The following is a 25,486-nucleotide window of genomic DNA, read 5'->3' on the forward strand; positions in this document are numbered from 1 at the left end:
ACACATGGTATGAGGAATCAAGTTCCAAACCCATACCACCCGGGTATGATTCCTGATTTCAAACCCATACCCACACGCGAACCAAACACCCCCCTAATAGGGAAAATTGATAGAGGGTTCATTTCTTTTTAATGATCAATATATCATTTAGGGACGATCTAACGCTACGGGTTCTATCACGAAAAATAAAGGAAAAATGTAGTAAGGAGAAAAATGCAATATAATATTCCATTGTGAGAAGGAAATGGACTCGAAAGGCCAAATTTTCATATCCATACAAATCCAATTCATGCCTTCAAAATAAAAATAAATTTTTTTTTTTTATAAATTTTGGTAATGCTTAATCAAATTTAATTACATGATCTTAAATTAAAAAATTAAAATGTTAACAGTTGGCCTTGCTTTAAGACCGTTTTAAATAAAACTTCTTTTATTTCGCTCATTTATTTTAATTATGTCTGAAAGCGGTCTTAAATTAAGACGGTTTTAAAAAAGAATTAGCGAATACTAATTGTTAAAATCAAATTAAAGTGGAGTGAACAGTGAACACAATTTCACCTTTGTCTTCCTTTCCTTAACACAAAGCAACTACCCTCACCAGCCTCCCTTCTTTCTCTCTCTATCTCCTCAATCACTAAGATCCACCATTTTCATTTCCCCCAAATTCTAGGGTTTCCGACAAACTTAATTAATTTAATTGTACTATTAATCTCTGTATAGATTATCATTAATTGATTGAGTTACAAAATCAATCAATTTAGGTCATTTTCGAAGTTAATTTAATGGATTCGGAAGATGATATGCATGATGCGAACGATGTTGAATCGTTAGAAGATTTCTATAGCGGCGATACCGCTATCGATTCCGATGATGCTGCTGGTGACGGTGATTATGAATTTATTGATAATGATTCTGATGATGATTTTGATGATTTTACCTCTCATCGTAGTCAGGTTAATTATTTGAATATTTCGTTAATTTTTTTGGTGAATTTTATGTTGTGTTATTCAGTTAATTTATATTCTGTATGAAATGATTGTTGTTAATTTGATTGATTCTCTTCAAAAAAAAATTATTGAATTTTATTTAGTGTGATTTAGTTCATTTTGTTGGGTAACACCCAATTAATAATCCAACACAAGTTACACAAGGTTTTAATTAGAAATGTTACATGCGTTCAAGATGCACAATTAACATTTTGGAGTTAAATGAATATGAATTCATTTGTTTTTTACAATTACGTACAAACATATGAATGTGATTAATTTATTCATGGGTAACGTGAAAAGTGATTTTATTATTATAAAATCTAACGTCTTTTCACATGCATATAAAGGATGAGAAATCCTTTGGAAAAGTATCTCACAACATATATCAAACAAGGTGACTTAGCTTGGTAGAAAATAGCAAGTCGGGTTTGAGGGTGAGAGGCAGTATAACGAGTGTTATAATACAATAATTTAGGAGGTTACTCTAGGGGTTATATTAGTGGCATTGACTAATATTACTGGAGGGCTAGAGATCGTTATCTTATATTATTGTGGGTTTCGAATTGGTATTAATTCGGGACGGTTACGTTGTACTGGTACTATATTATTATAGTGGATTCTAGTCGTTTTGGCTAGTGGGTTTTACTTCCGGTTTGGAAGGTTTTGCCCTGGGTTTGACCCTAAAATATCGTCTCATCTTATTATTGCTTACATTTATTTACTTTTACGGTTTACTTGTCGATTGGTTGCCTCCGTTGCGCGTGGGAGATTGGCGCTAATTTCCCAACACATTTATTGAAGTACTCTGTAATCAATAATTGTTCTTATTTTGAAATGACATGTCGTTGTTTTTCCCCTAAATTTTAATTTTATGTTGCATGATTATGCTAATTCATAGAAATGTTCCGTATTTAATGATTGATTGTTTAATTTATAGAATTAATGATTTTTGTTTGATATGTTATGTTGTTTTGTTTGAGTTCAGCTTATGTTGATTGTGTATGGAATAACGGTTAGTGTTACCGTTAATTTCGGTTGCATTTTATGGGTTTCATGTCACTTTAGAAACATTTACGGTGGTCAGAGTTGATTGAGGAAATTTGCTGGTGTTTTAGTAGTTTTGTAAGTTGTAGATAAGGTTCGTTAGCATTAACGAGTGAGAATCGCGAGAGCGTGGGTATCATCGAGTGAAGATACTCGGTCTAATTTAGTGTCGCATCTCATGTCCGAGGATGTCCTCCTTTTGACATTTTGGAGAAATAACGAGAAAAAACCATATATGTATTTATTTGCCTGTTTCAAAACGAGAGTGAGTGGGATAGGCGACATGCATAATTTGTTGGTTGGGGATTCTTGCAAATATGAACTTTTGCAGAAGTTAGGGGGAACTTATGGTTTAACAATAGAACCGTTGATACTATTAGGATCGTAGAAAATGTGGCATTTTTAATCGGGATTATTTAGTGCTTCTGGAGTCAGATAATATTCTTGTCCAAGTTACATTTAAGGGTCACTTTAGAAACATTTTTTTGTGTTGTTGAATGAGATAGGTTATCTGCGTCCAAGCACTTTACATCGCTTGGAGCTGGAGCCTCTTTTGAGGCACCGGTATGATGCTAGTGATCATTAAGTAATTGGAATGTTGTTTGTCCGAGTAGGGTGTTGGAAAGTATGATGTTGATGATGTATTCTTCTGATGGTTTCCTTCATTTTGCCATGTTTATAAATGTACGTACCTTGCATATTTTTTGGTTCAGATTCTCGTAAATTCAAACTTTTGCAGAAGTTTAGAGGGAACTTACGGTTAAACTATAGAACCAATTGATATGACAACTATTATAGGAAATGTGGCATGCTTGATTGGGATGCTTCTTGCACTCTTAATTGGGATTGTTTTACTAGTTTGGTACGTTTTAGACAAGTTTTTTTGCATTAATGAGTGAGAATCACGAGAGTGTATGGAGTTTTGTATAAGGTTAGAGGGAAATTATGGTTTAACAATAGAACCATTGATGTTACTGTTACAAGGATTGTAATAAACTCTTAGCATTCAATCGGGACTGTTTGTTGCTTGGGGAGTTGTGGGTATCATATTGTTGTCCTAGTTACTCTTAAGGGTCATTTTGGATAGATTATTTTGTGTTGTGGAAATGAGAAATGTTGTGTGTGGCAGGCAGGGGCGACCCAATGAGTAGCTAAGGGTAGCAGCCGCTACCCCAAACAAATTTTTTTTTTTTTTTTTTTGTAAATACACGATAATCTGCTACCCCAAATCTGAGTGTAAAGGAACAAGTAAGATGAAACGCATAGCATAGACATTGAAACTAGCGTGTTCCAGTGGTGAGGGATGTGCTATTCCATGCAGTAGGGTGGGGTTCAAACCTTGCCATCTGCGTGTTTCTATTAATTATTTTCCCCCTTGTTTATGCCGGCATTGAATAAATCTTTAAATCGTGAACAATAACAATTCCATAGTTTTTCTTCCTTCGACTAATTTATTACTTATTACAAATTTTTAAATTGTTGATGTCCATTATATTTATGCACTTGGACTTTGTTTTTTATTTTATCTAATAATTTTATCATAATTGCATGGAAAGTTAAAAGAAGATAATTTGTCGAATTATATTGTGAAAATTTTACGCCATTGCATAGCAATGGTTAAACGTTTTTTTGTATACAAAGCTATACAATTAAAATTATTGGGGGAAGATAAAATAACGACAAGTTGTTAAATTATAAAATGAGAATTTTCAGTTAGTCTAAAGCACTTATTTAATAGTGCGTTTATATTTTGAATTTTTATATGTTATGAAGTATGTAACACATTTTCTCATGACTTTCATTTTTCTGAATAATTACCGTTTAATACTTTTGCTACCCCATACTTGAAATCCTGGGCTCGCCCCTGGTGGCAGGACGCCTTACAAAGGTAATGTTGCCTGTTCGGGTAGGATGTTGGGAAGTTTAATGTCGATGTATTATTCTGATGTGCTTCCTTCATTTTTCCATGTGTCTAAAGCTGTATACCCTATGTTGTGTAGCAAAACTATACCATATTAAGTGAAGCTGATATCCGCCAATGTCAAGAAGATGATATTATGAAGGTATCGACCGTGCTTTCTATTTCAACGTTTGAAGCTAGCATCCTTCTTCGACACTATAATTGGTAAGTTCTGATATGAAATCTCACGCTATTGATTTATAGAAGAGTAAACTATACAGAGTAGCTCATCACCCTCGACCGTTTTTTTGCATGCTCCTCACTACTCACTAGCCTCATTTCCAAGTCTATAAATGCTATTCTTGCCTTTCTGCGACTTATGTTTCTTGGATTCTTGTATGTGTTTGGATTGAAGTGGTTGCTTCGTCATGATGAGAATTTAGGACACCTGGACCAATTAAGACAAGGGTATGGGGACTTGTCCAGAAAAGCCCAACTCAATCCAGATATTGGGACTCATTTCAAAGTGAAATTTATCTAAGTTTGACAGGTTTAAGGGCTAGGTGGGATAGAAGGTAATTACCGAGGGTTAGTAATGGAGGAAAACAAAGGAGTTGAGATAGTCGTGTCGGTGGGTACACCCTTGTCTCATGCTTTGTCTCCTGTTCTTGACAAACCCGCTTGCCTTGTGCACGTTGCTTTTTCAAAACTAGGCTTTGAGTGAAACTTTTAGCTGGAGCCATGCTTTGGGGTTTAACAATGCTTGTCGTCCTTGCAGGAGTGTTAGTAAAGTGCATGATGAATGGTTTGCCGACGAAGATAAAGTTCGAAGAGTAGTTGGTCTATTGGAAAGACCTGTTGTTGGATTCTCTAATTCAAGAGAAGTAAGAACAGTTGTAATTGCTCAAAACGTTTGTATAAATTTTTTATCATATTATAATATTTTTTTTTAATGAAAGTTGCTTATTACTATTTCCTTTAATGGAATAGATGACTTGTGGAATCTGCTTTGAAGATTTTCCAAGGAGTATGATGAGCTCTGCTGCTTGTGGTCACCCGTTTTGCAATTCGTGTTGGGCAGGTTTGTTTTATTTTGTTTTTCCATTTGTCGCATTTTTTCATTCCAACAGGTTTTATTTGCTGAATCTATTTGTAACATTTCTTATTCCATCATAAAAGTGAAAAAGAAAAAGGTGAATAGTTCTAAGATTGCTTTTGGTTCAGGCTTTACCCTTTCTAATTCAATCTGGTAAACCATTACCACCTTCCAGCATTCATTGGAAGTGACAATGTAATTATAAACTATGGCTTTTAGTGGATTTAATACTAGAGATATGATTGCACGCAAGCCTGTTGCTGTTATTAGGCCAAATGTTTTTGTTCAGTTGTTAAAGTTGAGCCTGGTCGTTTGCTTCATTTGTGGGCCATCTCATACACCTTTGTTAAGCTTGTTCGGTATATTTAAGGAACATTGAGTGTGTGTCGATTCTTGGATTGATTTTCTACGTATCAAATTTATAGCTGTTGGTAGATGCAACGAGGCAAGCGGCTGAAACATGCACTTTTACAGTGCAAGCTGTCGGGGATCTGAACATGTGTTCGTGTAGTTACTTTCTTTGTGGGCTAAAGGACCTTAGTTCAAAGGAATGAGAGTGATTTGTAACTTTGTAGCTTGATAGACTTCTTATCCTCCAATGCTCTTGTGATATATGATAAAAAAAAATTCTGGTAAAAGAAAAGGAAAACAGAACGAGTTTGTGGAATCATTTGATAAGATTTCCCTATTGAATTTGATAAAGGTTGATGTACTCATCATTTTTTACGTTGTCAGTGTCGCGTTTTATCTTCAATTTAGCTGTGATGCAGTAACTTAGCCACATCTCATCTGCTTGAACTGTATTGTTTCCTTTTTGTTTTTAGGTTACGTTAGTACGTCCATTAATGATGGTCCTGGATGCCTAATGTTGCGATGCCCTGATCCATCATGTGGTGCTGCTGTGGGTCAGGACATGATAAATAAGGTGGCTTCTAAAGAAGACATGGAGAAGTATGCTCGTTACTTGCTACGATCTTACATTGAAGATAATAGGAAGGTACATCCTGATTAAATTTCTACAGCGCCTTTTTCTGCATAATATTTTGTTGGGTTACTATCTATGCTCCGTATTAGTTTATCCCCGCTAATCTTTTGTTGAAAGAGGCTGAACTCCTTTTATATTCTCCTTTAAAAGTTGTGTCTGATATATTCAGTAGCTTTCAAGGTGAGGAAAAAAAGCACGAGGTGTTTTGTTTGTTGTGGAGATATTTATACCTTGTCTTCGCTACATTTATGCGAGTAATTCCCCTAAAAGTTCAATTTAGAGATGCTTGAAATATCCTATGATTCCTATCTGGCATATTCTTAAACAAAGTTCAGTCACTTGGATCATTCTAGTGCACAGTTGGAGTAGGTTTGGCGATAATTGTTAGCTTGCAGTATGATATTGAAATTTTTTACATCTTGATTGTTACGCCATTTAACTCTTCATAATTATGGGTCCCCTCCTGGGTTTATCTTTTAAGAGTGTGTACATTTTTTATGTGATATTGATATATTTTTATCTCTGGCTGCTCAATGCCTACTGTAATTTGTGTAGGCCAAATGGTGCCCATTTCCAGGCTGCGACTATGCAGTCGATTTTGTTATTGGCAGTGGAAACTATGACGTATCTTGCCGGTGCTCACATAGCTTTTGTTGGAATGTAAGCCATCCATCTCTTTCTTCATTTGATCAAGAAGATGGTCAAAGAATATGATATGAAGTGACTCCTTACATAGAGGGTTTCCTTTATTTTTATTTCTTAGTTATTTGTTCCACAATCGTGCTATGAGCCTTAGTTTGGCTATGAATGAGCTTGTTTTCCACTTGAATTTTCCAATAGTTTTTATGATAAAAGTAAAACAGACAGATTTTTCATTGTATCACTAAATATAATTGGAAAAGTTATTGGTCATAGTTGAACAAGTTCCACCACAAAATTTGGGCAATTCCATTGAAAGTTGAATGAGTGTTGTATCATATACAGTATATATTTTGCTATATGTGTATTGACTTTGATTAATATGTTTGTCGATATTTTAAATACGTTCTCCAAGCCGTATTCTGCATGGTGCATATAGATGCGAACCACCATCAGTTTTGGCTGGCACACTCATTATCACATCAACCTTCGCCTCTTCTCTAGTCCTCCTAACATTGTATTGGGGTTTGATTAAGCTCGAATCCATCTTAGTTATTTAGTTTTCTTGTTATGTTCTTGTCCTTTTGGGTGGTTGTGAGGAAAGTTGGCATGTTCCTCCAGTCTCTTCTTGGGCTTTTCATGAAAGTTTTGAAATTTTGCAGTGTACTGAAGAAGCTCATCGACCTGTTGACTGTGGCACTGTGTCCAAGTGGATTATGAAGAATAGTGCGGAATCTGAAAATATGAACTGGTATGGTAGCTCAAAGTTCCTTAATGTTAGTTGTGTCTCAGTGTATCTTCTTTGGCAGTGTCTTTGGAGTAGCTGAAGTCTGGTATAGCTTTGTCAAATTAGCGGAGTTGTTTTTATTTCTCTGTATAGTTTCATAGCTCAAAGTTAATTAGTTAAAGAAAGTCGTCAAGCCTTATTTATCGTCATGGATGCTTGCGCTCTCTATATTTCAATCAACAGTTGTTTTGTGTGTGTGTGTGTGTGTGTGTGTGTGTGTGTGTGTGTGTGTTTTGTAACACTCTAGATATAGTGATCAATTTCTATACGAATCTAGGTATATGGCTTGACAGGAAATCAGGAATATCCTGTTTTTATTTGCAAACTAGTTACCCTACTCTCCTTTTGGGCACTAAATGTGAATTTCGAGTATTCATGGGTGGGTATCTCTATAGGAATTGAGGTATGTAGCTTGACAGAAAATCCTGTTTTTATTCACAAATTACTCACTTTTGACTCTCTTTGTGGCCACTAAATGTGAATTTTTTGTTTTTATGGGTTTATGTATTGAGACAACAGAACTTCTTAAGGAATTTCCTATCAAAGTCTTGCAACTATATTGGTCAAACTAGTAGCTAGCTTTTTTCTGAAAGGATGTTGTGCCCTACATGAATGCATCATCTTTCATTTTATTAATACATGTTCCTTACTTGACCAAAAAAGACAATAGTTTAGAGTTTATTTGCGTAGAGGGTCATTTGCGGATGATTTTATGTTTAGCAAAGGACGTCCGTGGGTGGTAGCTGGTTTTCCTGATGTTGGCTGACCTCAAAGGCTCAAATTATTTAAAATTTTTGTTGTTATATTGATAACTGATTCTTATTGTTGGCTCACTGGTTCAGTGTCGTAAGGAAACTATTGTGATTTCTGAAAGTGGTGTCTTTGTAGGATTCTAGCAAATTCAAAGCCATGCCCAAAGTGCAAGCGTCCGATTGAAAAAAACCAAGGCTGTATGCATATCACATGTACGCCTCCTTGTAAATTTGAGTTTTGTTGGTAAGTTCATTCTAGCTTGTATTTCTCTTCTATCTTGTTAACTCGTCAAACTTTGGGAATCTAACTCTTTACCTATCCATTTAGATAAGAAAAGGGTAAAGGACAAAAATAGAGATAAAAATATGGATTGGTTCTTGCCATGCTTGTTGTGGATATATTGTTATGGTTATTTGTTTACTCCCTCCCATTCTTACAATTCATACCAAGTGAATAAAATACTCCTCACGTGATCATGAATTGAAAGAATGAGAGGGAGTATAATATTCTGAACATACATTTATGCTTCAAGTTTTGAGAGGCGCAGTTGAAAGAATTTTTTTTGAAACTCTCAGGAGATAATTTTGTGATCATGTACATAAAGCTTAGGAAAAAAGACAAAATACACAAAAAGTAGTTATGTTATGTGAACAACATTCTCTCCTACTTATACAATTTGTGTGTTTAAAAAGGAGCAGATTTTAGGTGACCCATATATTTTTTGTTGTACAATGTTATGGTTATGTTGAAATCCATCATGTTAAGTAGTTTTAACCATTAAGTCTAAACCTTAGCATGACATGTTCCGTAAAATTTGTCGGGACAGTTACACCCAAAGTTTCATAAATTTTATTACTTCTGCATCAGTTTTCTTTTTCCTTTTTAATCTGTTGCACTTTTTATTCAAAGAGAGTTTCAAGTGTATCTTGGGTTGGGCAGTTTTATCGTTTCTGCTTAAAATTATTAATAAATGTTAGATTTGATTATACACATGCAGGCTTTGTCTTGGTGCTTGGACAGACCATGGTGAGAGGACAGGTGGTTTCTATGCATGTAACCGCTATGAAACTGCTAAACAAGAGGGAGTGGTATGGTGCCCGCTGTCTTTGACTTATGTGTTACTTGCCTTTTTAAAACCTATTCGGAACGGTTCATTAATTGATCAAATGCCAATCACTTCTCATTGCAGTATGATGAATCCGAGAAACGCAGAGAGATGGCCAAGAATTCCTTAGAGAGATACACTCATTATTATGAACGCTGGGCAACCAACCAATCAGTATGTACCGCCTGAACTTCTTTTACCCTTTGAATGGAAGGTTTTGGGGGAAAAGGAAAGGAAGGGATGTGGAGAGTACAAATTTTCATGTTTGTTTGGCAAATAGGAGGGAGTTCGAGGGATCCATTTTTCCCCCTCCAAGACATATCATAGCTCTTCTAACTAGGAAATATTTGGAGGGAAAACAGCCTTGCTTTATTCCCGCTCCCCTCCCCTCCTCCTTCCCTTCCTTTCCGTAATTGCATACTCTTCATCCCCCTCTCCTCCCCTTTCCTTCATTTCCTTACCTTTCAGCCCCCTACCATCTCCTTTCTTCCTCTCTTTGGATCAAGGGTTTCCTTCTCAGGTTTGGTGAGAACCCCCTCCTGCCCTTGCATAAACCAATTTTTGTTTTATCGCCAAATAGTCAGCCAGCTGTGGGCCTAAGGATATAAAGTGACAGAAAAAGTCATTTCATGAGAATTCTTTCATGTGCTCCTTCCCGCTTAATTTATGCAAATCTAAGACATAGAATTAGGTAGGTCATGTTGGCGGGTATGAAATCCCTATAAAAAATCAGGCTACTGGTGCAAGATGCCCGATCTCCTCCTATTTCTTCAGTGTCCTTAGTTTACCTTTTCATGACTTACAATTACCAGAGCTACCCTTTTTTTATCATCTCTGATTCTTCTTTTGGCTTCTCTTGTGCAGTCTAGGCAAAAAGCACTTGCGGACCTTCAGCAGATGCAAAACGTGCATGTAAGTTATATGCTGGCTAGTTGATGTATGTGTTCCTCTTGGAATGATGTTTTTGATGACTATTGAAATGTGTTGCTAGCCAGCATTTTAGACTATTGCTAATTATCGGCCTACTGCAGCTAGAAAAGCTGAGCGACGTACAATGTCAGCCAGAGTCACAGCTCAAGTTTATAATTGAAGCATGGTTGCAGGTTAATTTCTTAACTGTAATATATCCTGATTACTAGCAAATGTTTTCTTATATAATCAATTTTGTGTGCAGATCGTTGAATGTAGGCGTGTTCTTAAATGGACATATGCATATGGATACTATTTGCCAGAACACGAAGTTGCCAAGAGACGATTTTTCGAGTATTTGCAGGGTACACATCTGTTGTAGTTTTGTTTAATCTTAAAAAGTCCTTGGGTGATATTTCATTCCATTATGGGTCTTTTGTTGTTTGCTTTACAGGAGAAGCAGAGGCTGGGTTGGAACGACTGCATCAATGTGCAGAGAAGGAGTTGCAAGTTTATCTTAATTCAGAAGGTCCATCAAAAGATTTTAATGAGTTCCGTACAAAGCTAGCTGGTCTTACAAGGTATCAAAGCTGTAAATTTTCCTTTCAACTTGTTACCTGCTTTCACTGATTTCCTATAGCTGTTTGGGTTTGGGAACCAGTTTTGTGGTTTCGACTCTTCTCTTCTAAGGTCTTACCTAGAGCTGGCAAAAGCTGACCCGACCTGAGGAACCCGACCCGATACACCCCGAAAATTGGGTGAACCGAAACCGAACTGACCCAAACCGACCCGATAACCGAAAGCAACCTTATTTTTTTCCCAACCCGAACCTGACTTGACCCAACCCGACCCGACCTGTGACGCGATATTTTCTCAACCCGATAGATGACCGATAATGAAATAGCTTAATAATGGTTTAAATAACACCAAATTGACATTCATCTTAATTATTTTTACTTAAAACTACAATTAATACACCCCATTATTTAAACATAAAATTACCATCTAAAACTAAATATATAAGATAAAATATATGCCGATAACCTGACCCTACACTGACCCGCTAATGATCTGACCCCACTTTCCACTCTTGATGACCCGACCCGAAGATGACCCGACATGAACCGAACCGAACCCGTTACTGGCCCGACATAACCCGAACCCGATATAACCTGACCCTTGTTGACCCGACTCGTAACCGACCCGAATGACCCGGTTGCCACCTCTCTTACCTGACACTTCTTTTCACTTCTCTTCACTGAGACAGGGGACCCGTGTGACAAAACTGAAGTAGTGAACTAGTGTATGAACTATTTAGAGAAAATTTAAGGATTGTAAGAATTATTTCTCAAAACTTCTCCCCAAATCTCCATATTTAAAATTAAAAATGTTCTAAATAACTGTCTCCATGTCACAACAGTTGATTTGTACCCGTGTCTGACACCCATACCCAATTTGAGCAACACTATATCTATTTGTCCTAATTGTTCATCTCAATATCCGTAATTTATGCACTCATGTCTTATTAATTATTTGATGGCAGTGTGACCCGAAACTACTTTGAGAACCTCGTCCGAGCCTTAGAAAATGGTTTATCGGATGTGGATTCGCACGGTGCAACTAGCCGAACCACAAGCTCAAAGAGCGTAGGTGGGAGTAGGAGCAGGGGTGGAAGGAGCAAGGCCGCATCATCAAAATCAGGTAGTTCCAGTAGGAATGTAGATGATGCAGGCCACTGGTCTTGTGAACATTGCACATTTGTCAATTTGAGGTCAACTACCATTTGTCAAATGTGTCAAAATCGAAGATAAACTGTCTTATTTTCCGAGGCATGCACCGATGCACGGATGCACCTGATAACGGAAAATAGACTCTCCAGGCATAGACCCAGTTCGTGGGTTGGGTTTGCCTGTGATGCCAATAATTTATGCTTGGCAATTGAACATGGAGCTTTTTTTGCTTCTAATTTCCCATGTAAATGAGGTGATAAAGCCGAGTTTAGTTCATACAGAAAATAACAAGGGCGAGGGGTTGCGCGAAACTCAAGGCCCTTGGTATGTATGTATGTATGTATGCATGTTGTATGTATGTATGTCAGTGTCGTCAATCGTCACATTAGTTGTATATAGGTCCTTCCAGTATTTCATGGAAACTTGTATCATTTAGCTACTATCGATTTGTACGGACACCCGAACCTCGGACTCTCAGGCATGTTGTATTACTGAAAACGTTCTGGTAACTTGGGATAATCACATTGCCAATAATTTTTTTTATTTTGGCGGCCGTATAAGAACTTTTTTACGGCTGCCATTGCCAATAATGTTGCAGAGCATTGTATAACTTGTATTTTCACTGATGATAGCGGTTGCTATAATCGTGATCAAATATGAAATTTTGAATTTTATTATTCAGGATGATTTATACGTTTGATGCACATACCATACCCCAAGGTTCAAAAGATGTGGACTTGAGGTTCGCATGGTGCATCTCTTCTCCGCTTTCAACAATCGACTTCCTGCTAAACTTTGTGCTAATTTTTTTAATCTGATCTTAAATTCGAGTTACTTGCAATTTCGATACTTGGGATTGTAATATTTTATAGCGTGATAAGATTAATTGTTATAAACAATGTGAGTTTGTGATAATTTTTCCGAAAAAAAGTACTTAAGAACAATGTTACAATTCATCCGCTAGTCTTGCTATAGACGGTATATCCGTCTATAGCTAAAAACGGGTCAAATAGCTTGAAATAGCTTGAAAGTGGTGACATTTTTGGCCCTCACCACCCCACTTGTTGCTTGTCCAATTAGGAATGTGGTATTGTATTTGGCCCGTCTTTAGTTATAGACGGATATGTGCCGTCTATAATGAGATTTTGTGTTCATGATAATTTTTGTGGAAAAAATCACAATTACATTTACAGTCTCTTGTTTTCAAATTTTTATATTTTCGTAAATATGTGATCGAACCTCTAATGAGTTCAGTTATAAACTTATAATCAGCAATAGAGGTGCCAAGTTAAATACTTTCATCCCTTAAATCAGGTTCAGTGGTTCACCATACATTTTTTTTTGACATTTCTCACTTGCTTTGACTTGATGATAACACTGACCGAACCGAATTAAGATCCGGAAATAAAACTCAGGAATAAGTTGTAAACCAAATGCACAAATTCAATTGGATGGAAAAATGTCTAGGAACCCGTAAATAGCAAAGAACAAAAAGAAGAGTACCAAAAGAATGGTCTCTCAAAATGTTCGCCAAAGTATTTCAACTACCGACTATAAAGGACGTGCAAAAAAAAAAAAAAAAAAAAATGGACCAAACATAAACAGGACAATGATAAAATCAACAATCTCAAGATCGAGGCAAAAATATGGTAGTCGGGTTACCAGGGGATGGAAAATTTTGATTTAGCACTGTTGCCAAAGCTCCGGCTTTTGCAACAGCCTCTGTATCCATAACCGACAAAATCTCAATATCTTCTACTCCAAGCTGCTTCTTGATGAGTTCCTTGTTTTGAGAGAGAACATCGATTTCACCAAATGGTAGCTTTAACTCCAAGGCCTCGGGTCCAAGTGAAAGCGTTTCATCCTTTTTGAATCTCAAAAACGGCATACAAAGCTTTTGGATTTGCTTAAAATTGGAGGACTTACTGATCTCACTCTGTTGCAGTGCCGCCATAATTTCACTATCGGGAGCAAATGTGCGCGTTTCCGAGTTAAATTTGGATTGGAGTATTTTCAAGCACTCCGCTTTCCAACTATCATACTTCTCGTTCACATAAATCAACCCGATCAAGTCTTTGGCATCGGTAATCTGAGTTTCCTGAGCTCCTCCTTTCTTGTTACCCTTCTTTGACCCCTGAGTTTGCTTTTGAATCAGCTTCCTCATCGTCCCTATAGAATCTTGCAGATATTTATTGGCGCTCTTAAGGGTTAAATTAGGTAACTCCGCTGAAGGCCAACCAGCTTTTACAGCAAAGCCTTCCTTCTTCAAAATCTCCCTCCAAACATGTTCTCCATAGTGTGGGCAAATCGGAGTAATAAGACGAGTTTGAATGTCCATAAACTGCCACACCAAATCCCGGTTCATGCCACCAGCCCCATCACATGAGTAGTTGTACTCATCCCTAGCCGCTTGCAAGTCATAAAAGCCAGTTTTGAGAGCTTCTCGAAACATATAATTCTCATAGTGTTGATAAGTCACTTGGACTGCCAAGTTCATCTCATTCTGGAATACCTGGTCAGCATATGTAGATGGACTACCTGATCTCAAAGATAATTTAGATCGACTACCTGATCTTGAAGGTGCTTCTGCGGCAATCACTTCGTCCATCCATGCAAGTTCTTTTGTTAGACGTAAAATTGCAGCATTCGCAGTTTCAAACACAAAATTTGCATCGTCTACACCATCTCCAGCATCAGCAAGGGCAAAACGTGTCGCGTCGGCCGAAAATTCTTCGATAGCCTGCCGAAGAGTTCTGAAGTTCCCAGTTGACTTTGACATTTTCTCGGAATTCAGCAGAATATGGCCATTACATCTGAACCCTCGAGGCCAGTGGCGTTTGTCCATGATAGCAGTGTGATTGTAGATGCTAAATGTCAAATGATTTTGGATAAGGTCTTTACCCGACACACGAAGATCAAAAGGATACCAGTACTCAAATTCCTTCTTCATCGATCTAAGTACATCTGGATCAATAGCTGATGTCTGTGGAAATGAGCCTCCACAGAACAGAAAATCCCAAACTTCATCAGTCAAATGTTCTGGTCTTATTGAACTAGCATTCGTTCCATACATGTCCCCGTCTTGAAAAAAGTGGGCCACAGTGTAATATGCCATGTATATGGTCGAATCTGAAAGAGACTCCACGAGAAACTGTTCATCCCAAGGAATTCGAGTACCGAGACCGAAAGACCTAGAGCAGGCCCACTGATTTAGCCAACCCAAAGTGTGTTCAAAACCATGACGTGTCTCATCAGCGAAGCAATTCATGTTGGCCAAGCACTCTTCGGCTAATTTTTTCCATTCTGATTCACCATATGTTATGTACCACTGATCTGTAAGAGCCACAACACATTCGTCACCTGATCTAGACATCACCTTTTTCTCAGGCTCACTGTACATAATGGCTTGATTCTCTTCTAGAAGCATTTGTCGGACTTTTGGCTTTGCGTCTTGTACCTTTTCCCCGGCAAATTCTCCTACTAGCATTGTCCCGTCAGTAAAACCCCTTAGATAAGTCAGCCTCTTTGCTTCTGCAAGCTTATCTTTCTCATTTTGGCTCTTGATCTTTAAATCAGTGCAAACCTTTTCAGCAGGCTTATCGCCAAATTCAGGAATATTAATAATGGGTATAATATCATACGGAAGTATCCAATCATCTTTCACGCCAAATTTCGCCCGTAGAGCTGGCTTTGCTTTCAGATCATGCATAGCCATATAGTCATCAGGTGCATCACTAGGGACACTTGTGACAATACCAGTACCTTTGTCGGTCAAGATCGTTAGCATGGGAAGAGCGTAAATTATTTCATTAAATGAGAGTGGTGACTTTAAAGGCAAACCAATCAGGTCATAACCAGTAAGTTCAACCAAGCAAGTTGGCTTCTCTGGGATCCTCGAGAATCGCTGGTAAGCAAGATTACGCGCTGCTCTCTCGGTGACAATGAAGACCTCTTCTTGATTAATTTCAAATGCTCCATATTTCCCATCAGGTAAAACCCAAGCATTTGTTTGCCCATACATAGTCTCGGGCCTCAATGTAGCAGCAGCAAGAAACACTTTTCTGCCCTCTAAAGCACTGAACTTTGCCGGAAAAGGTGGCACCACTTCCATCTTGATAATTGTGTATTCCTGGGGCTGGACCCCCTCTCCGGAAGCCCTGTCATGATCCGCACAAGGTTGTCCATCCAATGGTGAGAATATTGCGTATCTTAGATCTTTCACAATCTTACCGGCGGCCTTAAGCTTTCTCATCTGCCACCTAACGAAGGAATCAAAGAACGGATTTATGTCGGTCGTCACAAAAGAGCGTCTCCAGTCAACACCCAAGCCAAAAGCTTTCAAGTCTTCAACAGCTAATGGAGGGAAATAAGTCAGCCATTTATATGGGTCCTGAAACCCTGCGATCTCTTCGTCTGAAAGGCCAAAACTACGCATGATCTCCCATTGGTATAGCTGCGTTCCAGTTTTTGCGGCAACCTTTGATTTTTTACCCTTGAACTTGTCAGGAGGAGCTTGTGCACTAGCATCAGGTTGTTCTACTACTACCTGTCTGACTTCTTCCTGAACTGGAGCTGGAAACACAGGTGGGTTCCCAAACTGCTGAATTTCCCTAGCAAGTTTATCCGCTGCAGCCTTGATAGGCATGCCAGTGCAATGAAAGCCAAACGGAAAGAGTACATTGGCGCCCTTCAATCTGTGAAAGGAAGCAGCAAATTCCACCTTGGAAATAGAAAATGCGTGTCCAAGATGCAAATAGCCATTCATATAGGGGAACGGAAAGTTCCCAAAAAACTTCTCTCCATGTTTCGGAGGATAATCTCCCGCTTCTGAGACAAAAACACAATGCTCGTCCCACCAGCTGCGGGCCTTTGACTCTATCTCCAAAAGCTTGTCCCTCCTGTTAAAGCTTTTACTGCCTTCTGCCATAACACTGCAATAACTGTAATAGAAAGTTTTAAACACAACGCCTTAACTGCATTTGGCTTTGAAAGATTAATGGAGAACCAAGTAACAAAATTTGAGATCAGCTAATATTTATTTAGGTCACAATACAAAAGCATAGTTTTGAATGTGTAGAAAAAAAAAAAAAAAAAAAAAAAAACAACATCAGAGCCTTAATCCCAAAATGATTTGGGGTCGGCTGACATGAATCATCTTTTTGAATGTGTAGAAACCGAATAAAATAAATTAAACTTAGTAAAACATAAAAATGAATATTAACTTGTTTACCTTTGAGTGAATCGACGATGGTTTGTGAAGTTACGTAAGTAGTTCCTGAAATCAAATAATGAAACAATGTTCAGAGGAAGAAAAGATGAGCGAGGGAATCTACTATAAGCAACAATCAAACACAATCAACGGCAAGGAGTTAATTTTTTTTATTACGGTCAAAGATGTATTATTAGCACTTAATGCGGATAACATCTTTCAAAAAAAAGCGAGAAAACACAAAGGTGTAAGGTTCTGTACTCATGTGAACTAAAATTACCCCGTGGAACAAAAACATACTTGGTCAGTGGAGGGCAATAAAAGTTCAGGAAGAAATACAAGAAAAGAGGTGAGAGCAAGGATATAATTGGCTCTTTACCGGAAAAAATTGAAGGTCAAAGTCATGTGGTGTTCTTGAAAGACTCGTATATTTCCATTCTTATGGCAAGGACCAAGACACTCTGCAAGCCAACATTCTAATAGTAAGAAAAAAAAACACCAATTCACATCAAGGTGACACACTCACGGTATCAGCTATCTACTTTCCGTCTACTATTCTACATTTCCACTCCATACTTCATATCTCTAAATACATTCTTCTTAGGGTAGCCATAAAAGGTCAGGCCTTTCAGGAAAACGGGATCCAGGACAACATCACACCATCATAACGAACTGCTCCTCGTGTCGTCTTACATTAACATTAACTTCAACAAGTTCAATTAACTACTATCAAGTCAAACAAAGTCCGACTCACTCATCGACCAAAATTGTATCAAATTATAATCCAATTCCACTCATACTACAATTATCAATACTTTTTCACCTAAATTAGCACAATTAAACCCTAAAATACTAATTAATTATTATTACTCTGCTAATCCATAACAATCAATACAAAATCGACATCGCTGAAATCACATTCATGTTAATAGTATAAATTTGTAAAAAGCAGTTATTTTCAGCTGCATATCATCACAAATTATCTAAATTAATGTTTCATACTACTAACATTATAATATCGTAAATTAAAAACGATATTTCGGTTTGAATAATTTTAATTTTTATTATGACTTAATTAAACAAGTTTCACAAGCTTAATTACTTTAATTAACATATTCTAAACTACTTCCGCATTCAATTTCGATTAATTTACATAGGATTACAAAATTCAAACGAAAAAACAAAAATCAAAAATCAAAAATCAAACAAAAATTAAAGAACTACAAAAAGAAAACGAAGAATACGAAAGATTGAGACGAAATTACCTTGATAGGAGAGAAGGGGATGTTTGGAACTTTGGGGTTTATTTGAGGATTTGGGTCTGTTGCGTTCCAGAATACGATCCCGAACCCGATACGACTTTTTTTAAAACCGTGGTGTGTGTATATATATCGGTTTTTCTAACCTATGCCCGGGTATAGGATATAAAACCTAAAAATGAAGTAATTAAATTATGTTTTTATGGGAAATTACAATATTTTATCACTTTCACTTTTCTTTACAATAAATACATTTAATTTAATTCTTTCCTTTTTGAGTTTCTTATCCTATGCCTAATGGGCATAGGATAGAAAAACTCAACCCTATATATATAAACCGAAAATCAAAGACTTTAATTAATAAAATACTTATATTAATTCTGCTAATTAAAAAATGCTAGGTAAACCTTTTATTAAAATATGTCATTTATAATTTGTCTTTGCAATCTGTTTATGCTGCAATCTGTTTATGCTGAAATTAATCTGTTGTTTACCAAACAGGGTCATACTCTATTATGTTTTGGGAGCCGAAGTAAATAAACATTGATAAAAATACAATATTCTATGATTCTTTAGACTTGTACTTTATTAATAAGAAGTTTAATCACAAACGCTTTTAACTAAAATTCTAATCTAATATTTAATATTTATTTAAATATATAATAAGTCTAATCTCGCAGGAATGAGTTGGTTCGGTCATTTTTTAGTGTCTCATTTTTTTAGGGGATAAGAAAATAGTAAAATAAAACGCGAAAGCGACAATTAACCCCTTTAACTTTGTTTAATGGTGAAATTAGGCCCCTTAACTTTTAATTGTAGCAATCAAGCCCCATAACTTTAACAAAAAGTGAAATTTAATCCCAATTTTTATTTTTCACTTAAATCTCAACAAAAATTCATTCTATATTTATATTATACAACTAATTATACATAAAAATTACTAATTTTAACTTTATTAATTTATACAAGATTAATTATTATTTTACATTCATCTATAATAAACAAAATAAAAATATGATAAAATTTGATCAACTATTCTTACATTTATAATAAATTGTCTAAAATTGTAAAATTATAAAAAAAATTACTTAATATAATTATAGATTGTATAAAATGTATAAGGTTTTAAAATTAAATGTATATTTAATTAATTGGGTTATAAAAATGAATTTTGGTGGAATTTCATAAAAAATCAAATAATGGGGTTTAATTGCACTTTTGACTAAAGTTAAGGGGTTTGATTGCTACAAGCCTACAATTGAAACTTAAGGGACCTAATTTCACCATTGAACAAAGTTAAGGGGGCAAATTGCCACTTTCGCGTAAAACTAAGTATAGGTCCTACGAGATTTTACGTGTTGAAATAAAACATTAATAAAAAAAACAAGGCAAAGTTAAATTTTACTGACGAGGTATACACCTACATTTTTTCATCAAACATATAGTTTTACATGAAAGTGAAACTAAAGAAAATTAGGGTTGTACTTTGTATTCTCTAGTATATCTATTGTTTACATATGCCAAGTCGGATATACCCGATTTTGAAAGTGTATTTCGTACATATAATGCCTAATCAAAACTAATCGAATTACCTTCAAAAAAAAAAACTAATCTAAGCTCCTTCGAAAAGACGTGGTAATATCTCGTAGATCTTCACCCAAATGGAGGGTAATCGAGTTGATCACCAAGCTGTCAGATGCCGGAAAAACCAGCGCTGTTATTTGGTAGGTCCTTTGCCTATTGTCATACGACCTGAGCACCGTGACAAATAGCCAATTCGCATACACGAAAAATTTGTATATCATAAGTAGCCATGACATGCCTGAGACAAGATTGAAGTCGGCTTCCACATTCAGAGACATGTACAGAATGCTGCAGACTTCTGGTCTACCCTTTCAGCTCAGCACAAAAAAATCATATGAGACGGTCTCATACACGTAACCAGCCCATTAATCATACAACTAAATTAGCAACATGTAGATATTTGGGTTGATCTGACTTCTGAGACCGTCTCACAAAAGACTCACTTTGTCAGTTCAGAGTTATATCAAGCCATAGCGAAGCTATTGAATAACGCTAGACTTTGTGAGTTCTGTAGATAGCATATGCCAGCAGCAGCGGTATCCATAGACAGTAAACCGGAAAATGTAGGAACGGGTTCATCTCGTATGCTTTCACCAGACCTCTGCAATTCTGTAACCGAAAAATCTCAGTCACTCAGGAAAAGCAGATAAGTACACTCCTAACAAAAAATTCGTAGAATTTTCTTCAAAAAAAAAAATTCGTACAATTATTTATGGCTGATCAGTGACAAATCTTATAAATCTCAACCATTTATCAGAAAAAGTAGTACCGTTATATAAACTCTCGAGTCTCTACACACAATGTTCACATTTGCTTGTGGGTCGTGTTTGTATACGACTACACGGAAGTGGGAATTTCAATGCAAATAGTTAATTTTACGCCCTTTCATCCTCACTGAGTCACTCTCAACTCAATTAGTGAACTCCATCGGTGATCACCCATTCTACCAAGAGTAATAGTACTTTTTTTTATCATAACTTGCTCAAAATGAAAAAGCAGACTGGTTAGAAATGAGACACAGAAAAAATCGAATACATAAACAATTTGTCGAATATTCATTGGACCAAAGGCAACTACAAACAATGGCAGGGTGAAGGCTAAAGAAGAATCGGATACTGAAATAGTCAATGCAGCACAAACAATCCACAACAGACACACAAAAGGGTAAATAATTGAATATAATGAAATGAAAAGCAGAAAATGTACCTTGAAATGAATGTAAAAAATCCCCAAACAAACCAACAGAAGAAATTTCCGGATCCATCGTCTACCAATATATGATTTAGGGGTTGTATCATTTTGATCAGAGCTAGTATTGAGCCCAGGGGCGTCGTTGTGATCGTCTTCTTTCTTCCCTGATAGTGCTAAGAGATGTATCCTGTGTCTCTCGCATTCCATTGCCAACCCAGTAACTACTAGAAGAAAAGGTAAAACGACAAAAACCAGATGCGGGATAACAATCACCATTACATCAGGAAATGCAACGTACTCCAATTTTCTGCTCTTATCCGAGTGAGTCAAAACCCACCCCTTGTAGGTCATGTAGCCCCTCTCACCGCCATCAGTAAACAACACTCCAGATAACCATGGACATAGGACAAGGTAGAACAAGTAACCTAATATCCCATACCATACATAACGGAGATTATATAGTTCCGTTAAGATCCATCCAGCGCCGTTTATAAAACTTTTATTGACTAGGAAATTCTGCATTGTGTATTGTTTCGAGGAGAAACTCGTAATTGCAACCGGGATAAGAAGAATAGAGAGGAAAGAACCAAGGCAAAACCAGAGTATTGGCAGATATAATGCCTCCCATTGGCAGCCCATTACCTTGAACTCCAACCATGTCCAGGACAAAAATCCACGAACACCGTTTATTGAAAATGGCCTTAGATCAGTTAAAGTTGATCTACCAGTAATGTCGGTTGCTACTATCTGTAACCAATATCTCTCAGGATTAGGGTCCTCAAACGATTTAAAATTCCAAGGCACAGCATAAAGAGCTCCTCTAGAGGTGCCCGAGCCCGACTCAATCTTTGTCATAGATGCCTCTAATACAGAAGAGAGAGTTCCAAACTGAGAGTCATAAACATGGGCAACTACCGAGATGATTGGAGATGAAGAGAAGACCAAAGCTCTTATTGTCATGTAATCAGACGGGTCCACAGTTTGACGTTTATACTCTGTAAGTAAGGATGATCTCCACATCAACCGTGAATCCAACGGAAACGTGGGTAAAATTATGATATTCTTAATGTCAGATCTGAGGTCAACATCCACAAATGACGTGTGACCTCTATCAATGGCAAGAATGCGCATGACTCTACGCGACCTCCAATCACCCATTTCCCACTCCCAGAATTCCTGAACTTTTGACGATCCATTTGAAGAACTTACGAATGGAGTCCGATGCATATTGAGTTGCATAAAGTCATTTCCGGGTTGATGATGGCGTTTCAAGTTTTTGCCAAAACTCATGTGGAGATGTCCACACAGGTAAGCTGATATTGAATGTTTGAGAAAAATATCTTTCAGGTTCTTTCCAGATTCGGAAGCTGCGCTGAAAGAAATAGGAAAATGCCCAAATGAGATCTTTGTCACTGGTCTGGTTGGCTCACCGTCCCATTGTGAGAGTTCGGAATCCAGCTCTGCTAACAGTTTATCTGTTGGGTGTCCGAGAAGATTTGTTGGCCCTCTGAGACCTACAGCCATCGTGCTATCGATCCCAACAAATAGATGCTTTCTCTTTCCCGTCTATATGATGCAATAACTATTAATATCAAATTACAAGCTTGAAAATTTCCAAAGATATCTCAATAAGAATATAAGATGTACAAAATTCATGCGAGTTTTCATTCATTTTGCACAAATTCCTGCATTTGAATCATTGTAACACCACTTTACTCAAGACTAAATAAAGTGGATGCTTTAAGCTAATAACCATTCTCAAAATGTCGGTTACCATTTTATCGTTAACAATGATTCTTACAATTTAGCGAACCATTTTATATAGTTAGTGACATTTTACGACTGTAGTGCCCTATTACTTTCACTTGTGAAATGGTCTCACACTTACCTATTGTAATACCGTGTTACAAGAGACTTATGGTCTCACACCAATTTATTAAATGTTTTTTTTCCAAATTTGGGCTTCATCCAAACAGAGTAAATAACAGAATTCTGATTTTTCCACCAAAAAGATCAAACCAAGATAGTTACCTGAAGTGTGACACTGTTCACATTCCCAGATCTTCCTAACTGGGCATTGATACTGTAATTTGAAAAGAAATCATATGCGCCGCCAACAGATGGCACACCATAATTATCATGATTTCCCCTCATATCATAAAAGATGCTCTTGTCGAGTCCGCTCATCTTGACAACATGCTCCATCACATTCTGGTATTCCACCCACTCCAACTCGTCTTGTTTCGTGGTCAACAAATCTTTGCTCTTCGCATCTAGTAGCAAGAAAAAAACTCGAGGTTTAAACTTACTACTTCATCACCAAGCCTAAGACACAACATCGAACAACAAAGACAAAATTACTTTAGAATAGACGAAAATACAAAAATAGTCATCATGTTCAGTTGTTCACTCAAAGATTTTTTTTGTCCACCTCCTCACTTAGCTTGCGGTGTAGAAGACTCAATTTACGTAAAGCCTCTATTGAAAGGAAGATCATCCTCCATTATTTTGCTTTGTCGATAAATCAAGACCAGGTTCTTCAATGAAAAGAGTGGCGGGTTATTAAAAAAATACACAGATTGTTTCAGGATTTTTAGCGGTCCACATCTCCTCTAGCAAACTAACTAATTCTTTCTTCTAATGTATCATCCACCCCCACACCCTTGTATAGATCATGATTAGATCCTCTAGCAGTGCCCATTAAAGTGCGAGATTACAATTTTAACAAAAGGATTCCATGTAAGTAACAGTTGCGCATTTGCTGTTAAGGTCGAAAGTTTCACAAAATACTTTACAACATGGTTCCGCCAGCCTCGAGTAAATTATCAACTCCACTATATCCCAACCCGAAACAAGCTTGATTAAACGCCACTTTCGCAAATAACCACAGTGGCAGAACTAAAGGGCTAGCAAAGGCAAAAAATTAACTTCAAATTTTCAACTTTTGCCTGCCTAACTGTAAATCATGGCTCCGCCACTGAACAACAATATCCAAAATCTAAATTATCACATGCTTATAAATTACATAACTTCAGTACTACCTCTCTAATCACCAACTAACTATAAATCATGGTTCTGCCACTGAAGAACAACGACCAAAATCTATCATAGCACATGTTCATACATTACATAACTTCGGTACTACTTCTAATCACCAATTAACTAATCATGGTTCCGCCACTGAACAACAATATCCAAATTCCTGCATAACACATGCCTATACATTAAACAACTTCAGTACTACCTCTAATCACCAATTAACTATAAATCAATAAATCATGGTTCCGCCACTGAACAACAATGTCCAAAATCTATCATAACACATGCTCATACATTACATAAGTACTATTTCTAATCTCCAATTAACTATATATAAATCATGGTTCCGCTACTGAACAACAATGTCCAAAACCTACCCTAATACATGTTCATACATTATATAACTTCAATACTACAACAGTACAACTAATCACCAATTATCATATTCATAATCATAATCATACAAATAAAAGAAATCCCATTAAAATTGACATGAAAGGGTATCCCAAAAAAACCACCTCAGTGCCTCAATGGCTCCTGCAAATTGAGGGGTACGAGTGTCGGATGTAGGCAGCCTTACCCTAGCAACACAAAGAGACTGTTTCCGAGAGCATAAAAACCAAACCTTTAAACAAAATAAACAGAAAAAAAAAATTACAAACCTGTGAGATCACCAGTGATGAGAACAAGAGAAGGGTTGACAAATGAAAGAGTAGGACCCACCAAATTAATGAAATCAAGAGCTCGATCATGGTTATTAACACTGAAATGAAGATCAGAAAACTGAACTACCCAGATTACTGAATCTGGGTCATTATTGACTTGTATAACTCTCCTCGAATTTGAATTTTCATGGATAGTATTTGATTGTGCAGCAAAAACTAAAGCAAATGCAAAAACCATGAACATAATTTGGAAAAAGATTGCATTTTTTATGGTTATGGCCCCCATTTTCACTAGCTTGAGCTCTGTCTATTTTGTTCCCGATTGCATGCTCTTCGAGTCTTGATCCTAAGATGTTTCAGCAATTATATTACCTGAGAGTGTGAGACCATCTTACAAAGTGAGACGGTATTTGACATCGCAAACTGGTTAACGGGTCGAGTAATCGAGTTTGGATCGAATCCTTTTCGGGTTTGGGTTTGCAAGAATTCGAGTCAAGTCGGCCGAGTTAGTTCTTTATGGATTATGGTTAGTTTGCAACAATAAACATTTGGTCAAGTCATTTTGGTTCGAGTCAATTCGGTATACAAGTCACGCTCAGATT

General features: G+C 36.9%; 3 protein-coding genes across 6 annotated transcripts; 1 reads left to right on the plus strand and 2 right to left on the minus strand.

The window, feature by feature from the left end:
* Nucleotides 1-544: 544 nt before the first annotated feature.
* LOC141646659 (putative E3 ubiquitin-protein ligase ARI8) lies at nucleotides 545-12,893 on the plus strand. 2 transcript variants are annotated; one of them, XM_074454555.1, is made up of 16 exons: nucleotides 545-953; nucleotides 4,034-4,158; nucleotides 4,712-4,817; nucleotides 4,924-5,014; nucleotides 5,854-6,026; nucleotides 6,570-6,674; nucleotides 7,316-7,404; nucleotides 8,329-8,436; nucleotides 9,191-9,281; nucleotides 9,383-9,472; nucleotides 10,163-10,210; nucleotides 10,330-10,401; nucleotides 10,473-10,572; nucleotides 10,662-10,788; nucleotides 11,751-11,908; nucleotides 12,620-12,893. In XM_074454555.1, exons 1-16 carry the CDS (start codon nucleotides 783-785, stop codon nucleotides 12,622-12,624), a joined length of 1,659 nt encoding a protein of 552 aa, XP_074310656.1. In that variant the 5' UTR covers nucleotides 545-782; the 3' UTR covers nucleotides 12,625-12,893. The 2 variants fall into 2 exon arrangements, with proteins under 2 accessions (XP_074310656.1, XP_074310654.1); XM_074454553.1 differs by lacking the exon at nucleotides 12,620-12,893 and having other exon boundaries at nucleotides 11,751-12,479.
* A 462-nt stretch (nucleotides 12,894-13,355) lies between these two features.
* Nucleotides 13,356-18,579, minus strand: LOC141646658 (leucine--tRNA ligase, cytoplasmic-like). Of its 3 annotated transcripts, none has more exons than XM_074454550.1 (4): nucleotides 18,412-18,497; nucleotides 17,526-17,607; nucleotides 17,168-17,212; nucleotides 13,356-16,877 (listed from the first exon to the last, which is right to left on the minus strand). In XM_074454550.1, exons 2-4 carry the CDS (start codon nucleotides 17,549-17,551, stop codon nucleotides 13,565-13,567), a joined length of 3,384 nt encoding a protein of 1,127 aa, XP_074310651.1. In that variant the 5' UTR covers nucleotides 17,552-17,607; nucleotides 18,412-18,497; the 3' UTR covers nucleotides 13,356-13,564. The 3 variants fall into 3 exon arrangements, with proteins under 3 accessions (XP_074310651.1, XP_074310652.1, XP_074310653.1); XM_074454551.1 differs by having other exon boundaries at nucleotides 18,382-18,497; XM_074454552.1 differs by lacking the exon at nucleotides 17,526-17,607 and having other exon boundaries at nucleotides 18,412-18,579.
* A 1,290-nt stretch (nucleotides 18,580-19,869) lies between these two features.
* LOC141646660 (putative metallophosphoesterase At3g03305) lies at nucleotides 19,870-25,268 on the minus strand. The gene is made up of 4 exons (XM_074454556.1): nucleotides 24,882-25,268; nucleotides 23,212-23,453; nucleotides 21,196-22,746; nucleotides 19,870-20,598 (listed from the first exon to the last, which is right to left on the minus strand). Exons 1-4 carry the CDS (start codon nucleotides 25,168-25,170, stop codon nucleotides 20,482-20,484), a joined length of 2,199 nt encoding a protein of 732 aa, XP_074310657.1. The 5' UTR covers nucleotides 25,171-25,268; the 3' UTR covers nucleotides 19,870-20,481.
* Between the last annotated feature and the right edge of the window lie 218 nt (nucleotides 25,269-25,486).

Source organism: Silene latifolia, chromosome 3 (assembly GCF_048544455.1).
Source record: "Silene latifolia isolate original U9 population chromosome 3, ASM4854445v1, whole genome shotgun sequence".
Taxonomy (NCBI): domain Eukaryota; kingdom Viridiplantae; phylum Streptophyta; class Magnoliopsida; order Caryophyllales; family Caryophyllaceae; genus Silene; species Silene latifolia.